Below are 23676 nucleotides of genomic sequence, written 5' to 3'. Positions count from 1 at the left end.
TAAGTTAGTACCGTATATTCTGCTTTGGCTTTCTGGAAACTACCTATGTTTATTATTTTGAATAATAATTTAGATTGTTAATAGTACCCTTGATAGTTTGAAATATGTTAGAAAATAGAACAAAAAAATTAAAAAAGCACTCTATAATAATAGTTTGGAAGGTCTCTTTATGTTATATAATTATGCCATATATAATGTTTTAGATACTTATACTTGGCCATTTGACAACAATAATTGTCTTTCTTTCTGCAGACATAGACGAATGTGATAGACACGTGGATGATTGTGATTCTAATGCCATGTGTGAGAATTTCGTTGGAGGCTTTAATTGTTCATGTAATGTTGGTTACAGTGGGGATGGTATATCTTGTGAAGGTATGACATTGTATACATCTAAAATAATGAAGCCATCACAGTTTAATATCACCAAACATCAGAAAATGTAAAACAATGTATTTATTTATTTTCGGAAGGGGTGCCAATTAATTAGTTAGGTTATTTATCCAATAAATAAAAAATTAATAGATATATAACTATTTTGGGAGTTTTGGGTTTGTTTTTTTTTTTTTCGGTTGACCACACTCATGGAAATTGTAGGCAACTTCTTATATTAAGCTAAACAGTTCTTTCAAGTAATAATGTGAACATTGAATTTGATGACGTCATAAACAGTCCCAGTGTACAATTGAGGGTGTTGAGGTAGTTCAGTATATTCACAACTTATAGATTGAGTTCAGATTTACAAAAGACCCAAACAAGTTTGGATTAATGCTAGATGATTTTATTCCGTTATTTCATCTTTTCTATTGGTCGTATGCATGGAAGAGTGAAATTACAGTAAAATAATTTAACTTTTCCCTGGTTGTATGTCATTGGTTGTTAAAGTGCGTCAAAATTATAAAATGTATTTTTATATACAGATATAAATGAATGCCAAACCGGAAGTTTTCCTTGTGACCTCAATGCAGATTGTAACAACGTTGTAGGATCATTTTCTTGTGCTTGTCGAGATGGATTCTTAGGAAATGGAATGGCTTGTGACGGTAAGTGTTTTTTTTTTACTTTGAGTTGTGGCGTGGAGGTAATGATGCTTGGTTACCAATCCAAGGGTCCTGGTTCAAGTCCTGTCGTATGTCAGGATTTTTTCTAATGACAAAATTCAACTTCACTCCCAAATTCTTGTAATAAGACTTTGTTTATGTAGAGCATCTTGTGTATATGTTTGTCTTGTGAACGGGATTGCAAAGACGAGGCAAATATGCTTTAAATATAATGATTAAATATAAAATATGACATTCTCTGTTGGGGAATTGGTGTGAGTGGTGAAAATTAAAAATTCCAGACGAGGTATTCTTGCTACGGCCCTGGTATATATCTATAATAAAATATATTTTAAGAATTATAAATAAAGATATAATAAATAATGTAATGATGTATTCATTTATAGATGTCGATGAGTGTCTCCAAGCTTTGAGTGACTGCGACGAGAATGCAGATTGTGTCAATGTAGTCGGTTCGTTCATATGCACATGTCAACAAGGTTATCAAGGCAATGGGACACATTGTTTTGATGTGAATGAATGTGTCAATGGCGACCAACAATGTAGCTCAAGGGGCACCTGTACCAACGTGGAAGGTAGCTACACATGTCAATGTAACTCAGGGGCTGAAGGAGATGGATTTACTTGTGTGGGTAAGTCAGTAAATTATGTAGTTGGTAAAATTATTTCTACTGAAACGTAGAAGGTACTGTAGCTACACGTGTTAATTCGGGATCAAAAAGAGTTTCAAAAGTTAGTAACGATATACCGTCACCTGTATTTTTCAAATTCCTTTTGTTGCGTTTTTTCCTAGGTGAGAACCAAGACATTTTCATCAAAAGAAATAGATAAAAATAAAAATGATGTCAATGTAATTTCTCACACTCTAGATATTGATGAATGTACAGTTGATATGAATATCTGTTTCGATATCGAGGAGTGTATTAATACCGACCCTGATTATTTCTGCCGGTGTATTCCTGGTTATGCAAGAGCGAATGACAGTGCCATATGCACAAGTAAGTTTCATATAAGCGAAAGCTTTTTGTTTGGTATTTTTGTAAAATAAGTTGAGCAATGTAATTATTATTATAATCATTTAACATTTTAACAATAAAGAGATATATAATATACCCTTTACCTTAATGTTTTTATTGTTATTGATTTGTCTCAAATATTCCTTATTTAATAGTTATAAACTTCTTGCTATAGTTTATAAAATATACACAAGGCATAGTTGCAAGTGAATCTAACTTAACTAAAAGTATTCTAAACTACTGGTATACATTGATTGTGGTTATATATAGGATACTGTGGTTATCACACAGGGTGCTAATTGCATACATGTGCTAAAAGTACAGATGATACTTAATAAATATCACATCTGTTTACAAGTTTACAGTAGTTTCGTCTCACTTACTTTACAGTACCATAGTTTTTGCATTTAAAACAAATGTTGTTTTTTCTTTTAAGATGTCGACGAATGTGTTCCGGTGGATGGGATTGTTCCTTGTTCAAGTAGGGGTACTTGTAATGATGTCATAGGTTCTTATGAATGCGAATGTAATAGTGGTTATATGGGTGATGGTGTTACTTGTGCCGGTAAGGCTGAAATTATGTATAATTATCGAAAATCAAGATTATGATTATACAGTAGTATTTATTTGTGGACAGCCTCTTACCTTTTATTCTTTTAACATTTAGGTATTAATACTGCCACATTGATTATTGTTCTCGTGTACAGTTTGTTAAAATATACATCTCTCTCCTAATTAAAACATTTATTGATTATAGATTTGAAATGATCCATATTTATTATGAAGATGAATTTCCTTATTGTATTCACTTTATAGGAGAATTATTGCTAAAGGTTTTGTTCTTTTAGTCTTAGTATGATTGGTGAATTGAGATTATGACAAATCTAATAATTAATTTCCAGATATTGATGAATGCAGTTTGGAAACAGATGGCTGTAGTCAAACCTGTGCCAATACCGCTGGATCATTTACCTGTGGTTGCAACACTGGTTTTGAACTTCAGAATGACATGGTATCTTGTAATCGTAAGTTTTTAAGCGTTTATTACTTGTATTGTTCACATAGTCAACTATCTTAAAACTAAGTTGTACCATTTGACTGCAGGCCCATTTTTATGCAAAACTAAGACATTTAGAATAAAATAAAATACAAAATAACTTATTGTCCAAAAAATTAAAATGACATTTCATGACTGGCAAACACTAACAATTATATATTATTGTATGATAATCTCTCGCCTCGGCTAGGCAGAATGAATACTTATAACGGGTGGTTTGTGTATTAACACTCCTGACAATAACGGCGCATTGTATTGGATGTTACGTTTCCACATAGGCCTACTCATATTTTATTTGTGATTTCAGCTGGAGCAGGAATGGAATGCACAGAGAACCCATGTGATGCTTTCTCTCAGTGTATACTAGATAATTCTGGCGACCCAACTTGTACCTGCAACAATGGTTATGTTGCGGCAAATGCAACCACTTGCCAAAGTATGTATTTTCAAGGATTCTATTTAAACCAACAACAAGATTAGTTTTCAATGTAATCAGTTAACAGTTAATAAGTATTTAACATTGATACAATTTCGTCTTAAGCCTATTCACCTCAGGTAGACTTTCTTCATCAGTGCCTCTATGAGTGGAGCATGAATGCTATTTTTATTTAATGATCATTCAAGAAATTATCTCTCGCACATCCTCACTAGGCTAAATCACTGTCTGCGCTATCAAACTATTTTGAAAAATAAAATGTGATGTGGCAAATATGGTTAGTGATATTCCCAAATATGGTAATGATATGACATCATTATATGGGCACATCCCATTATTTTGTTACATAAAGTTCGATAGTGTAGACAGAGTTTTATATTCTTTTTAATAGCACAGATTTACTCCCTTTAATTCTAATACCTTTTTATTTTAGATATCGATGAATGTGCTAGTGATAATACTAACCAATGTGAAACCAATTGCATTGATAATGATGGAAGCTTTGAGTGTTCTTGTAACGATGGCTATGAGTTGTCCACTGACAAACGAACGTGTCAAGGCAAGTGCTTTACTTGTTTCTATATTGTAAATAAGTCTGCGGGGTAAGGCCACTCTTGTGCTTTCCATTTGAAGTGTGAAAAATTTAATAAAAGAAAGAAAGAAATTATTGACTGAAATTGACCAGGACAACCCTTAGTCTTTCCAAAAGATTCACTGGGTTCTTGTATGTGCACATAAGCTAGATGTGTACACTGGACCTCCAGTTGTAAGTCCTTATCCGAGATTTATCAAGATTAGTGCATTGAAACTGTGCCGATATTATTAATTTTGCAGTAACCCAGTCTTAATTGCTTTGCTTTCAGATGCATTTAATTTGTTTTGTATTGTTTATATTTAGACACTAATGAGTGCCTGAATAGCACTATTTGTGTGTCAAATGCTGAGTGTATCAATATGCCTGGGACTTTCATGTGCTCATGCCTGGATGGGTTTGCTGGAGAAATGTGTGACGGTAAGAAATAAAAGATTGCCCTGCATTTTACGCTATATATATATATATAATTAAATTATCATTTTAAGTTTATTAAAATCTAAAATTATTGAAGTGTCTCATTTCATTTTGTTTATTTATTCGACCAGCATAATATCAATGTAGTATACATTATACAAATTAAATTAATTTAAATGTATAATTTAATCTGAGGTCTTACACTTACAAATCTTCCTTGTATCGGCCTGAGACCTAAATTCCATAATATTTTATAACACTTTACATACTATTTTCATTGACTAATGGGATGAATACATCTATTTGTTAAAAATGTATTGTCCCCCTGAAAAATTTGTTGTTGAATATGCCATTTTAATGTCACATTATAGTTATCCACTGGACCAAAAATTGGATCTAAACACAATTTATTTACCTGAAAAAATAGTAATTTTAAGCAAAAAAGGTCAATGGATTTTTGGTGGAACTTAACCATTTATTATGTTATTTTATAAGTGAAAACTGTTTTATCTGCGAAGTGTTTAACTACAAAATAACCTATTCAAAGTCTGATTATATTATTCGTTTTCATGTTTTGGGGGACAATACATCCTTAAGTTAATTCAGTAAATAATTAAAGTGTTGTATCATTGAATTGTATATGCGTACTCTTTTTCAGATATTAACGAATGCAATTCTGAAGAACTGTATAACTGCACTGAGAATGCGGTGTGTATAAATCAAGAGGGCAGCTACAGGTGTGCTTGTGGAACAGGATTCTCGAGAAACGACGAAAATATTTGTATTGGTAAGGAATTTGAATCATACAAATTTGTTAACACAGGTCCTCAACGTGTATGTAATCATTTCTTATAAAGATAAAATGAGAAAAGCTATGGTTATACCCGGTACATGTAGAAAACTCTTTTATGTCAGTTGATGTGCCTTAAAACAGAAGGAATTAGATAAAATGTACTGATTTATCATCATTATATTTCATTACCCAAAGTAGCCCAAACAATTAAAACTGGTTTTTCATATAACGTTTTATTAATTACAAACACAGAAACACTGATAAATAATAATAAATACATTTATCTCTGTAATGTCATTGCTTATGTATAATAATAATTGCATTTCATTTATACATAGATAATAATGAGTGTTTATCAATTTATTCATGTAATTTGCTTGCAACGTGCAATAATACTGTGGGATCATTTGAGTGTCAATGTATAACTGGTTATACCGGTGACGGCAAAACAAATTGTACAAGTAAGTCACCTTTACGCAAGACAAATTATATTCCCACAAGATTATGTAAGATGTTATAATATGTTATAATTTGACAAAAAAAATGTGATGTTCCCAAATATGGTAGTGGTATGCTCAAATATGGTAGTGACATTACCTCATCATGTCCATATATAAGCACATTACATTTTTGTCACATAAAGTTATATTTGAGTTTGTATTATATTTGATTTGTTTATTCAACATTCAATAAATAAATATTCAATAAAAGTTCTCCACACATATATTAAAAATACATAAAATAATAATTATATAAACACTTAGATAATAACCAATAAAAAACACAAAGTATGTGTGGAAGAAAACCTATATAAGTTTTAAAAAAACTTTACGCCTAGGCTCCCATAAAAAAATTATAAAAAAGTTTGATAGTGTAGACAGAGCTTTACATCCTTTACCTGCTACACCATACCACACTATGATTTATATTCATCTCTTAAAAATACTTTCCCATTAGATGAGAGGTACATCAGACTTTAACATTACCAAGAAATGTTTTTATTGTACAGTAGAACAAAATGTTTTAAAATTGCATTATGATCTGCAAAGTAAAGAGTCAATTTTGTGAGAATCAGAGGAGGACCCTTCAGGACCTATCCCCTTTACAGGTTATCCTCGCTACCATAGAAAATGATTGTATTTTTGTTTCCTTTTTATCGGTATTTGTATGGTATCGAAATAAATCAAATCAAATTCCTAAGAGAGAACCGATTAATAGGAAATACTACATGATTGTTATATTATTATTTCTTGCACATTTCTAAAGTAATAACTGTAAATTAAATTGTAACATTTGGAATGAGTGGTGTTTGCGCCACAAAAGAGAAAAAAAAACAACTGTAAATTAAATGTTAACTTGTTGTCTTCAGATATCAATGAATGTTTGAATGGCCCTTGTAATGTAAACGCTGCATGTCAAGACACAGATGGATCATACCTATGCAAATGTGACGATGGTTACCGTGGTGATGGATTTATAAGTTGTGTAAACATAGATGAATGTTTTGAACAATTTGATGATTGTCATGAGTTGGCCACCTGTACAGATAACAATGGATCTTACACATGTGAATGTAATGTGGGTTTTGAAGACTCCTCTTCACAGCCTGGATTTAATTGTACTGGTAAGTAACTCTATTAAAAAATAAGATGAAAAAGATAAAATAAGATGACTTCATATTTATTAACTACATGCTTATTTCGTATGGCCAGAAAAGCTGGTCACACGCTTCAGGTGAATTACAAAACATGAGTGACGCAATTTGTCCACAGGACTACAGATAATGAAAGAATAACCAAGTTATGTATTATGTGATATTTTACAAAAGTCTATTTTTTTATGGATGTGCTGCCTGTTGTATTAAGCATAGCTCAGGATAGCAAATAATTATATATTTTGTTTTTTGTTCTTTTGGTTATACAAATTTGTTTTTAAATTTTTAAGATATTGATGAATGCGCAATTGAAACTGACACTTGTGATTCAATTGCAAACTGTACAAACACATTTGGATCCTACACATGTAACTGTTACATTGGTTATGTAAGCCTTCCTGGTGGAAATGCTAGAATTGGTCAATGTCAAGGTAAATTTTCTGTTTTTAGGCCTAAAAAGTATATGTGGTATGCTTCAATGTTTTCTCTGATGCGTTTCTTCTGTGTACTCTCACGTTTTAACAGATGTTTCTTACAGTATACAATATACCGTATATGGTCTTGTAAAATCCCCCTAGAACATGAAATTGGGCCGACTTTGGTGGGTGGGACTAAAACACTGGTTGAGGAAAAAAATGATTGGTAAGCTTTTCCTGTAAAAACTCAACAGAACTGGCTAGAGAGAGGCCTACATTCAGATCAAAACTCAATACTGGGACTATACCTTGGGATATGCTTTGCTTGCTTTTGTTTGTAAAACATATAAGGGGTGAGATTAGACCCGAAGTTGGATTTACGATTATATATTAGATTAGATTAGATATACGGTAACAAGACTAAAGAATATGTTTGGATTATGATTCTTAAATTGTAATCTATATTTCCACATTCTTATTTCTCAGATTATGATGAGTGTGATTTTAATATTGATACCTGTTCGGACAACGGGATATGTAACAATACTATTGGCTCTTATTCATGTGCATGTCAAAATGGTTACCAAGGAGATGGATTTGATTGTGAAAGTAAGTTAGCTTTCATATTTTGATAAAGCTTGGAAAATATGCAGTAATAAAATAAGCATGTAAATGTGTGTGGGAATAACATGTGTCTCGCAGCCAACATTACGTGGACGATGTACACAAATGGCGTACAGCTGCCATTAGACGACGCTCATTCGTTCGTTTATAACTACAGGGGCTGTGATAGACCAGCACACCGGGGTAACCTCTCCCAAAATATGAACTGGGTTATTAAGAGTGCACACAATTGATTTGACCTTGTTTGATCGGTGCAAATTGAAAGATCCCAATTATCACAAGTCAATGAAATATGTCACTGGTTTCCCTTTTGCTTGCCAATGTTTTTCTTTTCTAACTGAATTCATTTGTTTTGTTAAACAGATATAGACGAATGTAGGTCTCTCATATCGCCATGCCAACTGGAGTCTAACGAAAGATGTGTTGACACGCAGGGTAGTTTTTACTGCACATGTCTGACCTCTTATTTCAATGTCAATGGAACCTGTATAGGTATGTTTTTTTCCGCTACGTCCCATTAGGACTACTCAATCAGAAGCTAAAGCAAGCAGCAGTTATAGTATCTAAGGACGACAGTTTTGCAAAAATGGAAACTCCACTATAATTTATAGATTTCAGCTGCTAGACCCCAAAAAACGTGTGGGAAAAGAGTCTATTAGGACATGTCATGCTAAAATTACAAATCCCAAAGCATTTCTGGTTTTTATCCCATTTGACTATAATACTGACTTTTGACTGTAATTCACTGTCATTGAATTATTATCAAAACAGTCCATTCAAGTTTGTGTTTGTAATAGGATACTTCACATTTGAAATATCTAGGGTGACTTAACCTTAGCCATAAAATTAACTAAAGTGACAGAAATTGAGTATTCACTTCTGTAACAAAAAAATTATATTTATTAAATATAAAAAGAGAAAAGAAACCCCAAAACCATTGTCTGACAGACAATTTAAGTATTTGTTGTTTTAAATTACATTTTTTTTCAGGTAAAATAACTATTATGTGACAATAAAATGACACATTCAAAAAAACAAATTTGAAATAAAAAATATTTTTCAATAAGCGAGCAGCGTTTTTTGTAAGAAATATTTCTTGTTAAAATTATTATTATGTTTATATATTTCCAACAACAGTTTATATAACATTTGTTTGAACTCAGCAAATATTTACATTTTTTTAAAGCAACATCAAACAAATTATTTATTATTAATTTATATTTCATGAATTTGGGTATTGCACAGTCTACACTATCAAAGTTTATGTGACAAAATGTGATGTGCCCATATATGGACATTATGATGTCATATCACTACCATATTATTTGGGCATATCACTACAATTATTTAGGCACATCCCACTTTTTTTTGTAAAATTAGTTTGATGGTGTAGACTTAACTTATCTTATAAATGATACTTCTTCATGTTTTTAGCTGCGGTTTCGAAGAATCTTGTGGTCGACTTTGAATATATCGAGGGATTAGACGCAAACATGTTTTTCGATGATTTTAACTTTGATGATGTTTCTCTTCAAATAAGTGCTGATGTAAGTAGCTAATATTATTTGATGTCTTTGAGAACAAACTCATTTTGACTCATTGAGCCATATTGGGATTTCCTGAAGCCGACACATTTGTGGTGGAATACATTCCATATTATTTTCTTGAATGATGTTTATGCATGAGAACTTTTTACCAATCTACTAGGAAATGGATGTTTTTTTTTATATTGCTCTATTGATATAAAGTTCTTTCTTTCTTGACGTTTCGATCAATATACTTTTATCGTCCTCATGACTTCTCACTCCTGAGGACGATCAAAGTATATATTGATGGAAACGTCGAGAAACTCAACAGTTCTTTTCAGAACGAATATACGTGGTGTACCGCAAACTTTATATCAACATTTGATTTCGCCATGCCAATAATATGTTTCTCTATTACTATAAATGTGTTCTTTTTTGTTTTGTTGAATGTGTTTGCATACAGTGTGGCTGTATTGGCTTGTATTATACAATATTTCGTGTTTATGTTTTTGCAGATGGACAGTTTATTTCAAAAGAGTATTTATATGGATAAATATTTCGGCACTGAAACCATCTCATTCATGAACGTGTCCGTTGGCCTACGTGCAACATTTATCGTGACATTTAACATAGAATTAAATATTACCGATGACCAGTTGTGGCAGGTGTTCCTAGACGGTCTAACAGGACGAGACAATAATATTCTAGAACCAGACAGTCAGGTTGTAACAGACATAATACCGGACCCAGGTACTAAATGTGTAATGAATTCGTAATCAGGTGTATTGTCCCACTGAAAAAAATAATTCTTAAAATGTTTTTTGTTGAATATGCCATTTTAATTTGACATAAATAGTTATCCACTTTGACCAAAACATGGATTGAAAACAAAATTATTTACCTTAAAAAAATTGTAATATAAAGCAAAAAATAGTCAAATTGGCTTCCAGCCAATGGATTTTTGGTTGAATTTAATCATTTATTTTGTCATCTTATAATAGAAAACATTATTTTTTCTTCGGAAGTGATTAACTTTATTAAAACTGATTTAATTAATATTCATTGTTCATGTTTTTGGAGGACAATACATCTTTAAAGTTCAAAATCCAGCATTTGAATTTAATTCTGCTTTCTAAATTACTATTTTTTCAGATGAAAATGAATGTGATAATAATCCATGTTCAACAAATGAAGTTTGTAATAATACAGTTGGTAGCTTTATTTGTGATTGTATCACAGGATTTGTACGTAATGACAGTAACATATGTATTGGTAAGGTTAAAATTATTAATTTTTGAATTATAGTATGTTAGTAATATCTTGCATTCTCTGCAACTATAGAGCCGTTCTGACGATTTTTCTTTTTGTCTTATTTCAGACGACAATGAATGTGATGACAATCCATGTTCGACAAATGAAGTTTGTGAGAATACTGTTGGTGGCTTTACTTGTGATTGTATCACAGGATTTGTACGTAATGACAGTAACATATGTATTGGTAAGGTTAAAATTATAAATTTTTGAATTATAGTATGTTAGTAATATCTTGCATTCTCTGCAACTATAGAGCCGTTCATACGATTTTTCCTTTTATCTTATTTCAGACGACAATGAATGTGATGACAATCCATGTTCGACAAATGAAGTTTGTGAGAATACTGTTGGTGGCTTTACTTGTGATTGTATCACAGGATTTGTACGTAATGACAGTAACATATGTATTGGTAAGGTTAAAATTATTAATTTTTGAATTATAGTATGTTAGTAATATCTTGCAGTCTCTGCAACTGTAGAGCCTTTCTTACGATTTTTCCTTTTATCTTATTTCAGACGACAATGAATGTGATGACAATCCATGTTCGACAAATGAAGTTTGTGAGAATACTGTTGGTGGCTTTACTTGTGATTGTGTCACTGGGTTTGAACGTGATAGCAATAACGACTGTATTGGTAAGTCTTGATCTTCAGACAAAATTTCTAAATTTGGATTTTTCCTTTTGTGATAAAAAAACACATTAATATCTGATAATCTTTTACAAGATGGTTTTTAAATTAATATTTTTATAATTCACAAGACCTCTTTCTCCTTAGTATTAACATGGCCTAACTTTACGGTTCTTTTTCCTCTATAATTATTTCTCAGACTAGAACCATACCATGTTGATGCTTTGTGTTTGTTTTTTTAGATCAAAATGAATGCGATACTATTTCTCCATGTTCAACAAATGAAGTTTGTAATAATACGATTGGAAGCTACACTTGTGAATGCGACTCTGGGTATGAACGTGATAGCAATAACGACTGTATTGGTGAGTCTTGATCTTCAGACAAAATTTTTAATTTGGATTTTTTTCTTTTGTGTTGAAAAACCACATTAATCTCTGACAATCTTTTACAAGATGGTTTTTAAATTAATATTTTTATAATTCACAAGACCTCTTTCTCCTTAGTAAATGTACTTCATCGTGCTATGTTGCTATCTATATTAATGCTACTAAATTTTTCGCGTAATTTTACGTATCTCCAAAAACCACTGAAAGGTACGTGCTCACATTTGGCACACTGATGTTTTTTGAGGGGCCGCACACGATAGGCTATGTCACTTTCCTGAATTTTAAGGCTAAACACTAAAAAAAGGCTAAACATTTTAAATGCTTAGTAGGTTCGCGTTCAATCAGCGACATGTGTATATATCACCGTTTAAAGCTAAAAAATCAAAACTAAACCACAATGTAATTACAAAACTAGCAAAAAACTAGCAAAAAAGATACCAAAAAATAAAAAAAAAATTGAAAAAAAAACACACATGAAAAAAAATGTATATCAACAAAAAAAAAACACACACAAATAAAACGAATTCAAATAGGGTGTCGTGTTTCCACAAAATAAATAATAAATAACGTTTTGGGTGTATAGTTTTGTGTCATTATTGTTTTGAGAATTTTATGGGAGGTTGTTGGGTGAAGGGGAATATAAAACACCATGAAATAAACAAAAATGTAAATTAAAAAAACACATGTTTACAGTTTGTTTGTTTAAAAAAAAACAATTTGTCAGGGGCCGGGAAGCGATTTTTTATTTCGTACAGAAGTTGGGGTCCCTTATGTGAAAGATAGTTAAGTTCCTAAATATAACTAAACCTAACCCTCTAAATAATCTCTCTCACTATAAACTAAAAAGAACTTGCTCACCGGATTCGAACCCCATACATCGACATAGCCTAATCCACTGGACCACACATACGGCTCGACAGAAAACCTTTGTATTAGCAAATTGTTAGTTAATTTCTAACGTAGCTTATGGACATGATTAATGAATATTAATTCATATTTTGTGACGTCTCATAGGGTCCCCAACTTATGGACGAAAAGAAATATCGTGGCCGGGAAAAATACGCTTTTATTATACTTAATAATCATGCCATGTGAATTATTATTAAAGTAGACAAACAGTGCGGAGCACGGGTTTCTGGTAGACCACACTTTAATTACAAAAGTAGCAAGTACGTAACAAATCTCTCATACAAAAACAATTGCAACATATCAAAACCAGTGAAAAAAAAATTAAATGTAAATGAAAAACTGAATTCGTGTTTCCGCAGCAATGTGTTTTTCATTCGATTTTTGTCCACTTTTTTTTATCTCTACGTATCAAAAACACACACACACATCTTGGTTTTGTTGACAGTTTGTTTGTTTAAAAAAAACAATTTGTCAGGGGACGGGAAGCGATTTTGGATTTCGTACAGAAGTTGGGCAGTTTCGTTTGCAATTGTGCAACTCAAGGCTTTATTAGCGTAGACGGCGTATGTGTAGGTAAGTCATCCACTGAAAGGAAAGCTAAATCCATATAAATATTCCTTTGATGTGGTTTAAAACTCATAGGACAAGACAGATAATATCTGTATTCTTTTTTAGTTTTCTTATTTTGAGTAAACTTTTCGATTACAAATAATAAGGAGCTTGAAATTAGCAATGACCTGCGACCTATGCATTGATGTGTTGTTGGTCGTCGCCCTGACCTAGAAACGACCAAACTGTGTCAATAAATAGAGTGAGGAAACATGCCTTTATGCGTACAATGAATTAACATGGCCTAACTTTACGATTCTTTTTCCTCTATAATTATTTCTCAGACTAGAACCATACCATGGTGATGCTTTATGTTTGTTTTTTTTTTAGATCAAAATGAATGCGATACTCTTTCTCCATGTTCAACAAATGAAGTTTGTAATAATACGATTGGAAGCTACACTTGTGAATGCGACTCTGGGTATGAACGTGATGGCAATAACGACTGTATTGGTAAGGTTTGATATTATTTGTTTTTTCGGTACATTTTAAAATGTGTTATTACAAATTTCATACAGTTGTTCCTTTAAAATCACTTCTCTAGGTAGAACAATACCATTGATAATTAAAATTCCATTGATATTTCATTCTAGATGATAATGAGTGTGATGATATGAATCCATGTTCGACAAATGAAGTTTGTAGTAACACGATTGGAAGCTTCACTTGTGAGTGTGTCACAGGTTATGTTCGTGATGGCAGTAACAATTGTATCGGTAAGCTTTATTTGATTTTCCAGGTCTTTTTTTTTTTTTTTTTTACGAATTTGAGGTTATTTCTTGGAATACATTTTTATCATTTTTATTTCATTCTAGATTACAATGAATGTGATGACGATCCATGTTCGACAAATGAAGTTTGTGAGAATACTGTTGGTGGCTTTACTTGTGATTGTGTCACTGGGTTTGAACGTGATAGCAATAACGACTGTATTGGTAAGTCTTGATCTTCAGATAAAATTTCTAAATTTGGATTTTTCCTTTTGTGATAAAAAAACACATTAATATCTGACAATCTTTTACAAGATGGTTTTTAAATAAATATTTTTATAATTCACAGGACCTCTTTCTCCTTAGTATTAACATGGCCTAACTTTACGGTTCCTTTTCCTCTAGAATTATTTCTCAGACTAGAACCATACCATGTTGATGTTTTATGTTTGTTTTTTTAGATCAAAATGAATGCGATACTATTTCTCCATGTTCAACAAATGAAGTTTGTAATAATACGATTGGAAGCTACACTTGTGAATGCGACTCTGGGTATGAACGTGATGGCAATAACGACTGTATTGGTAAGTCTTGATCTTCAGAAAAAATTCTAAATTTCGATTTTTTCTTTTGTGGTGAAAAACCACATTAATCTCTGACAACCTTTTACAAGATGGTTATAAATTAATATTTTTATAATTCACAAGACCTCTATCTCCTTAGTAAAGGTACTACATCGTCCTATGTTTCTATACATTATTATATAAGAAACATTTTCTTACAGATATTAATGAGTGTAATAATGATCCTTGCCCAGAGTTCACGACTTGTTCTAATACGATGGGCAGTTACGTTTGCAATTGTGCAACTCAAGGCTTTATTAGCGTAGACGGCGTATGTGTAGGTAAGTCATCCACTGAAAGGAAAGCTAATTCCATATAAATATTCCTTTGATGTGGTTTAAAACTCATAGGACAAGACAGATGACATCTGTATTCTTTTTTAGTATTCTTATGTTTAATAAACTTTTCGATTACAAATAATAAGGAGATTTGGCAAATTGGCAATGACCTGCGACCTATGCATCGATGTGTTGTTGGTCGTCGCCCGGACCTAGAAACGACCAAACTGTGTCAATAAATAGAGTGAGGAAACATGCCTCATGCGTACAATGAATTAACATGGCCTAACTATACGGTTCTTTTTCCTCTAGAATTATTTCTCAGACTAGAACCATACCATGTTGATGCTTTATGTTTGTTTTTTTAAGATCAAAATGAATGCGATACTATTTCTCCATGTTCAACAAATGAAGTTTGTAATAATACGATTGGAAGCTACACTTGTGAATGCGACTCTGGGTATGAGCGTGATGGCAACGATTGTGTCGGTAAGGTTTGATATTATTTGATTTTTCGGTACATTGTAAAATGTGTTATTACAAATTTCATACAGTTTTTCCTTTAAAATCACTTCTCTAGGTAGAACAATACCATTGATAATTAAAATTCCATTGATATTTCATTCTAGATGATAATGAGTGTGATGATATGAATCCATGTTCGACAAATGAAGTTTGTAGTAACACGATTGGAAGCTTCACTTGTGCTTGTGTCACAGGTTATGTTCGTGATGGCAGTAACAATTGTATCGGTAAGCTTTATTTAATTATCCAGGTCATTTTTTTCAAACGAATTTGATGTTATTTCTTGGACTAAAACCATACCTTTCAATACATTTTTATTATTTTTAATACGCAGCTATTGTTAATGAATGTTAATTATCTTCACTTACTTCCTTTTTATGACTTTAATGTGAACTCTGAACTTACTAACAACAATGATATTTCTAACATAACCTTTAATCCAGTTAATTACAATGAAAATGACAAATATGATGAATCTTTTGATCAACTAATTAATAATCTCAATTCACAGTCAGTTACCCTAGATGAATGCAGCTTTTATGATTATTCACAATTTAATTCTAAGTTTAATACATCCTTTAATACTAAACTATCTCTCCTGCATCTTAATATTAGAAGTATTACGCATAAAGTTAATGATCTCGAATGCCTTTTGAATTCAATTAATAACAAATTTTCCATAATCGGTATCAGTGAAACATGGCTTAATGAAAACTCCCCTATTCCTTTCATTAATAACTACTCCTTCTTTGCAAGCAATAGAAGCAATAATCAAATTGGCGGAGGAGTTGCATTTTTTATACGTAATGATATTAGCATTACAATTCGAAATGACTTAAAATTACCAGACGACCTTTCCGAATCACTTTTTGTTGAGATTGAAAATTCAAAGACAAAAAATGATATTATAGGCATTATTTACAGAGCCCCCTGTGGAGGGCTAGATTCTTTTACTAAATCCGTCGATAATGTATTAACCCAAATTAACAATGAAAACAAAAATTGTCATCTCATGGGAGACTTCAATATTGATTTATTAAAATTCCATAACCATAAATTAACAAACACCTACCTAAATACCTTAATTTCCCATTCTTTTTTTCCAACTATTTCAAAACCAACTAGGATTACCTCAACTTCGGCCACCTTGATTGATCATTTTTATTCCAAACAATCTAACTATAAAATAGTTGCTGGTGTTTTACTTAATGATATCTCCGACCACCTTCCTATATTTCAGTTCATTGATCAAGAAATTAATGATCAAAACCTTGATGATAATAGCGCCAACTATTCATTTCGTATAAACGACCTAAATGCCTTATCGATTGATTTAGAAGGTGAAGACTGGTCTATGATATTTGATTGTGACCCAAGATTGAGTTTTGATATATTTATTGAAAAATTTACAAATATCCACTCCAGACACTTGGTTAAAAGTAGTATAAAATCAAATAAAACGTTTAAACAACCATGGATGTCATCTGCTCTCTTAAAATGTAGTTCTCGGAAACATAAACTTTATAACAAATATATGCACACACGTAGTAATAATGACAAATTAAACTATACAAAATATAATAATATTTTCACTAATCTTTGTCGCACTGCTAAAAAGAATTATTATACTTCCCAGTTTGATAGATATAAAGGTAATCTGAAGAACATATGGCTTGTAATAAATTCTGTTTTAAATAAAGGTAATAATAATAACAAGCACCCGAATCTAATTAAAGACGGTGATAATATTTACAAAACTCAAAAGAGATATGTGAATCGTTTAACAACTATTTTTCTACAATTGGTCCTAATCTTATTAATAGTATGCCAACTAATATAACTGATCCATTATCTTATCTTCATTCTGCGTTTGCCAACTCATTTTATATTAGCCCAGTTTCAATTGATGATGTTAACCTAACTATATACAATCTAAATTCTAATAAAGGGTCTGGATCTGACGGTATTACTGCTCGTGTCTTAAAATCTGTATCTCCCTTAATCATCCACCAACTTACCCATTGTATAAATTCATCTTTTTTATCTGGCACTTTTCCAACACACTTAAAACTAGCTAAAGTTGTGCCCATTTTCAAGAAAGGTGAACGAAGTCAATTATCTAATTACCGGCCAATATCACTACTTTCAGTGTTTTCCAAAATTATTGAAAAACTCATGTATTCTAAACTTTCTGATTATCTCACAAAATTTGATATACTTAATAAACGCCAATATGGTTTTCGAAAAAATCACTCTACATCCCATGCCGTTTTAGATCTTATTAATAATATTACAAATTCATTTGAATCAAAAGAAAATTTATTAAGTTTATTTATTGATCTTTCAATCTTCGATGTTATTAATCACGATAATTTAATTAAAAAACTTGAGTGCTATGGAATTAGAGGTATTTCATTGAATTGGTTTAATAGTTATTTGAAAGATAGAAAACAATATGTTGCATTAGGATCTTGTACATCGTCGACGATGGATATTACTTGCGGAGTGCCACAGGGATCTGTGCTTGGGCCATTGCTCTTCCTTATTTATGTTAATGATCTGGCTAATGTCAGTAACAAATTGCAAGTAATATCCTTCGCCGACGACACCACCTTATTTTACTCTAATTCCAATATTGATTTATTATTTACTACATTCAATGATGAATTAACACAATTTTGTGACTGGTTTATTTCAAAAAAATTACTTATTAATACTCTTAAAACAAATTATTTAATTTTTCACAATTCTCAACGTAAACTAAAAGTTGATGACCTAAATATACTTCTTGGCGGAATTCAAATTGAACGCAAAACTGAAACACTTTTTTTAGGTGTATATATTCATGAAAACCTCAAATGGACCAGTCATCAAAGTCATCAAAATTACGTTTCGAAAAAAATATCAAGATCTATTAGTATTATTAACAGACTTAAGCACTTCTTCCCTCTAAATATTTTAATTTCTCTTTATAACACACTTGTACTTCCTTATTTCCAGTATTGTAACATTATTTGGGCTGCAGATTACTCTTCTAATATTGCTAGATTAACTAAATTACAAAAACGTGCAGCTAGAATTATTACTTTTTCACCATATAGAACCTCATCTGAACCCCTTTTTAAACGTCTTGGTATATTAAAATTAACGGATATCCACAATGTTCAAGTTGCCAGTTTTATGTTTAATTATTTTAAAAACCAACTTCCTATTTCTATGATTGATATGCTCTGTAAACGTACCAAATTTCACAATTACAATTTAAGAACTTCTCATTTAAACATTCCTTTTGCTAGACTTACAAAAACTAAATTTTTTATAACTATATCAGGTCCTAATTTGTGGAATCATATCCCACCAAATATCAAAACGTCAATATCATTATTTACTTTCCGAAAAAAGTTAAAGAATCATTATATATCTAAATATTATACTGCTTAGTTAATATGCTTATTATCATTATTTATACTCATATACTATTTATGTCTTACACAAAATATTAGTTGTTGTTTATTATTGCAATCTTTAATCTATACTATATATAATGTATATATAGTATATACTATATATATACTGGAATTATAATGTATGTATACATATTTTTTTTTCATTTACCAATATCGGTAGTTATTTCATTTATAATTATCATGAAACCATTGAAATATAATTTAAATAATTTTTATAAAGAAGATGTTAGTTATGTTATTATACTGTAATTTTGTATCCTAAATTATATAATTATATATTCTAGGTTATTTTTATTTTTTTAGTAATGTGTTTTGTTATGGGTCCCTACGAGACAAGTTTTTAACTTCTAGAAGGGATCCATGATAATAATGACTACCAATTACTGCTTTATCTATGTTCACTTTAATATCTTTTTTCTATTTTGTATATATTCATTCATTATTATCTAAATAAATATTATCTCAATCTGAATCTGAATTTTTATTTCATTCTAGATTACAATGAATGTGATGACGATCCATGTTCGACAAATGAAATGTGTGTGAATACAGATGGTAGCTACACTTGTGATTGTGACACAGGATATCAACGTGACGGCAATAACGCCTGTATTGGTAAGATCTAAAGCCTAATACTGTTTGATCTGTGTGCTACAATTTGTAATCATTTATGTATTTGACCAACAAACCATAAATATACAGAGATAAATTGGTCAGGGACTTCTAAAGTAAATAAGATTACTATAACTACAAGTGTCAGCACTCCCTGATCTTAACTAATATAAAATTTATAGTTATAAATTATTAACAAATGAATATAAAAAAAAGATGAATAAAAGATTAGGAAAAGATTCAGTAACAGCTAATTGACTTAATACAGCTAATTGACGTAATAGATCATAGAATTAAAAAAGAAGATGTTTAATAGAACCTTGTTACTACTGCTATATGTTATTCCATGGTGTCTCATTTATTCAACAGCAACATTGCCATCCTTTTTGTGCCTTTTCAATGCATTCTTCCTCACTTTTTGATCACTATCCATTATTCACATAAATTATTATTTTTTACATTTAACGTTTGTTACCATTAACTTAGATATCAATGAATGTGATACCAGCAGTCCTTGTGGATCAAATAAAGACTGTACGAATACAATCGGAAGTTACACATGTACATGCTCGCCAGGCTTTGTACCTTCAACGAATGGAGAATGTTTAGGTCAGTAGCAAAGCTAAATATTTTCTTCATGTGCTTATTTGAAAAGCTTATCCAAATACAATTTTTTTACACTTTGTGAAAAATCAGAAAATACATTACTAGCCAATTATGCAATGGGAATCTAAAACAATCCTTGTACTGTGACACTCCGGATTTGAACAATGGCGTAGATAATGGACAGATAAGTCAGTGACTTTGCACTTCACGACGCTCTGTCCCCAGTGTGAGAGGGCCCTTTGATTGCCAAAAAAAGAGTTGAACCAAGCGTGTCAACCACCACAGTTCCACTGCTGTATATTTTGTATACTATATTTGTGATCCAAAGATAGGTCTGACCCTCAATCACAAAAATGATATTTTCGGTTAACATATTACTTTTTTTAAAACATTACTTTTACCTCCTTTTATAGTTTCACTCCAATATCGCGGTGAATTACGAGTGATAGAAGTTAATGGGTCAGCAGACTTAGCACAATATGTTGATGACCTTGCGGATAGTTCATCAGAATTATATCAGTCCATTGCTAAAGTAATATTAGCTGTTGTAAGTATTAAAACTTAGTACTGTATATTTATTTGTGATTATACTGGGGACCTATTCGGTCAAAACTGTTCCAGTGGATAATTTAAGGCACTTAATACAGTGCCTATGTGTGAACTAGTACACCGGTTAACCCCTACTTGTCTCATGTTGTGTATACTTGTCCTACCATTTACATTCTTTTCTGAGAAAACTTGTTCCACCACCAGAACCAAGGGGTGAGTGAGCCTCGAAACTTGCCAATATTATGGCTGAGGGCTGGGCATACCACCCCGCCCCCTCCATATTTCCAATATTGCAATGCAAAACAAGGGTCATACTTTTTAGGACCTCGTCCCTCTAACTCAAAATCATAAATCCCCCTCTGCTACTACACTTTACCATTTTATTCAAATTATCACACTGTATTAAAACACATTCAAACATTCTACAGGTCGACGATTACTACAGTACTGAGTATCCGTACACTTTTTACCAAAGCTCGTTAGTAGGATTTAAAGACGGGAGTATTATTGCAGTGTATCTATTAGACTTCCTTACCAACTCAACTGAACAAGCCAATCAACTCCTACAAAATCTAATTATGAGTTCCACTAATGGGGTAATTACGTTGGACGATGGTAGAAGTGTAACCCTTGATGTTGAACACGATGCTGTGGGTGAAGGTATGCTGTTTATTTATTTTTTTTAAAAATTAAATACATTATTTATTAAACTTTGTTTTACAAGGGTAGCTCTAACAGCTGTACAACAGCAGTACAGCTGACTTGAAGAGGCCCTCTCTTAAAAATATACAAACAACATTCAAACATAAAGATACAATAGGAATCATAAAGTTAAAATTAAAAACAGGTGAAAAAAAGTTAAAATTCATACATATATGTATAATATGGAGGTAGAGCTTGATAACATAAAACAATAAGAGATGAGCTAGAATGAAATCATATTTTAATCACTACCTATACTGTACAAATTATTGATATAAGATATATTATTTCCCCTGAAAAAATTATTTATTTTAATGTTTTTGTTGAATATGCCATTTTAATATTGCATTTATTCACTTTGACAAAAACTTGAGTCAAAAACAAAATTATTTACCTGAAAAACTGGATCTTAAAGCAAAAAATGACTGGAAGTGTTTTTAAAGTAAAAACATTTGTTTTTCTACGGAACTGATTGACTTTATTAAAACTGCAAAATGGCATATTCAAAGTCTTTTATTATCGTCATTCATGTTTTTCGGGGACAGTACAGTACTAGAAAAGAAGAACAATGATGTTGTTTGAAGAGTAGCTTGTTTATTCTTTATTGTAAAATGTTAACCTTTGAACCAACCTTGTTAAATCATAAAAAGCTGTGCTATAGAACTTCCAATCTTACATTTTGAAAAAAGTACTTTAGCACTTATTTATACACGATCCCGACCTAATACTGCTGCCAAATTATAATGTTGTCAGCAACAAGCAAGCTCTAAACCTGAAGCTAACCTTGTCTACACTATCAAACTAGTGTGATGTGCCCAAATATGGTAGTGATATGCCCAAACATGGTAGTGATATAACATCATCATGTTTGTCCACATTTTTTGTCACATAAAGTTTGATAGTGTAGACAAGGCTTTATTGCTAATTGTCAAACAAGGCATAACAATGTCACTATCAAACTTTATGTGACAAAAATTTGATGTGCACATATACAGTACTGTATGGACACGATGATGTCATATCACTACTATGTTTGGGCATATGACTACTTAGATAGTGTAGACAAGGTTTTAGCCTTCCAGATTTTCATCCTTTTATGATTTATAAATGAATGATATATAAACACAACAGGCAAAGAACATTAATTCTAAACCACCCGGTGATATACTGAAATTTATATATATTCACTGTTCTCTTTGTAGATACTCCTATTGTATGTGATGACGATTTACATTGTAATGGGAATGGGGATTGTACAGTAAATGATTTACTAGAGAGAGTATGTAGGTAAGTACAATTATGTAATGGCTGTGTTTTTATTTGTGAATTATTTTTTGAAATACTTATAAGTTAAATGAACTAAATACCAACAAATAAATAAACAGTATTCTTAAATTTATTGTTTAAGAATGTTGTTCATGAGCACTAATAAATGAGAGATTTTTTTTTATTTTATGCTTATGAAAAGTTACACTTACGATTTCGGCAATTGATATGTTTAAATGTTGTCAAAGAATGTGTAGCTTCAGTGGTAGATTTCTCAATATTAATACTGATTTATTTGTTTAATAATATATCCTCATTTATTATATTTAAAAAAACAGAAAAGGGGAAAACAGTCAAATGATAAGGCAAAAAAAAACAAATGAAAAACCTTTGATGATGAATTCAGGACAACCCAATTAATTATAAAAAAAGAATTGGTTTCCATTGGGGTCCGAATAAAAAACACAAAATGAAGAAGTAGGAAATAGGCCTATAGATAAACAAACTACAGTGATTGAATATTATATCAAATCACTGAGTAGAGCATGAAGATCTAATCTATGAAATTATTATTTAGTGAAATAAATGATTTGTATAATGAAAAAATCCAAACTTCTGAAGATAGCACAGTTTTGCCACATTTATGTCTTGATTGGGTGGTCTTATTTTGTTGGTTTTCAATGATTTCAACTTGATTTTATGTATATAATGTGTAATAACAAATTTATTGGGTAATTTTTTTTCAGATGTTTGGAAGGATATGAAGGAACACAATGTCAGGATGAAAGTAAGTGAAGCCAATTTTTATATATTTTTTTAAAATATATAATTCAGTACCTGAAAAAACTGGGATAGCTGTGCAAATTAGATAAACAAATTCTCTAAATAAAGCTTA

General features: G+C 31.2%; 1 protein-coding gene across 1 annotated transcript in view; it reads left to right on the top strand.

The window, feature by feature from the left end:
* The window catches only part of LOC140039330 (uncharacterized), a 58120-nt gene that overhangs the window by 31391 nt on the left and 3053 nt on the right, over nt 1-23676 (top strand). The window contains exons 28-62 of the mRNA XM_072084934.1: nt 253-375; nt 921-1043; nt 1448-1693; nt 1931-2059; nt 2514-2642; nt 2980-3102; nt 3442-3570; nt 4004-4129; nt 4469-4582; nt 5238-5366; nt 5711-5833; nt 6742-6996; nt 7317-7457; nt 7929-8051; nt 8430-8558; nt 9501-9613; nt 10108-10342; nt 10745-10864; nt 10971-11090; nt 11197-11316; nt 11423-11542; nt 11779-11901; nt 13774-13896; nt 14037-14159; nt 14259-14378; nt 14615-14737; nt 14938-15057; nt 15424-15543; nt 15684-15806; nt 19542-19661; nt 20145-20267; nt 20678-20811; nt 21242-21473; nt 22718-22802; nt 23528-23568. Of these exons, the coding sequence (XP_071941035.1) occupies nt 253-375; nt 921-1043; nt 1448-1693; nt 1931-2059; nt 2514-2642; nt 2980-3102; nt 3442-3570; nt 4004-4129; nt 4469-4582; nt 5238-5366; nt 5711-5833; nt 6742-6996; nt 7317-7457; nt 7929-8051; nt 8430-8558; nt 9501-9613; nt 10108-10342; nt 10745-10864; nt 10971-11090; nt 11197-11316; nt 11423-11542; nt 11779-11901; nt 13774-13896; nt 14037-14159; nt 14259-14378; nt 14615-14737; nt 14938-15057; nt 15424-15543; nt 15684-15806; nt 19542-19661; nt 20145-20267; nt 20678-20811; nt 21242-21473; nt 22718-22802; nt 23528-23568 (4680 nt within the window). The remainder of the gene's footprint in view (nt 1-252; nt 376-920; nt 1044-1447; nt 1694-1930; nt 2060-2513; nt 2643-2979; nt 3103-3441; nt 3571-4003; nt 4130-4468; nt 4583-5237; nt 5367-5710; nt 5834-6741; nt 6997-7316; nt 7458-7928; nt 8052-8429; nt 8559-9500; nt 9614-10107; nt 10343-10744; nt 10865-10970; nt 11091-11196; nt 11317-11422; nt 11543-11778; nt 11902-13773; nt 13897-14036; nt 14160-14258; nt 14379-14614; nt 14738-14937; nt 15058-15423; nt 15544-15683; nt 15807-19541; nt 19662-20144; nt 20268-20677; nt 20812-21241; nt 21474-22717; nt 22803-23527; nt 23569-23676) is intronic.

The sequence above is a fragment of the Antedon mediterranea genome, chromosome 2 (genome assembly GCF_964355755.1).
Source record: "Antedon mediterranea chromosome 2, ecAntMedi1.1, whole genome shotgun sequence".
Taxonomy (NCBI): Eukaryota; Metazoa; Echinodermata; class Crinoidea; order Comatulida; family Antedonidae; genus Antedon; species Antedon mediterranea.
The sequence above is the reverse complement of the archived record's forward strand: the minus strand, read 5'-3'. Positions and strand labels throughout refer to the sequence as shown.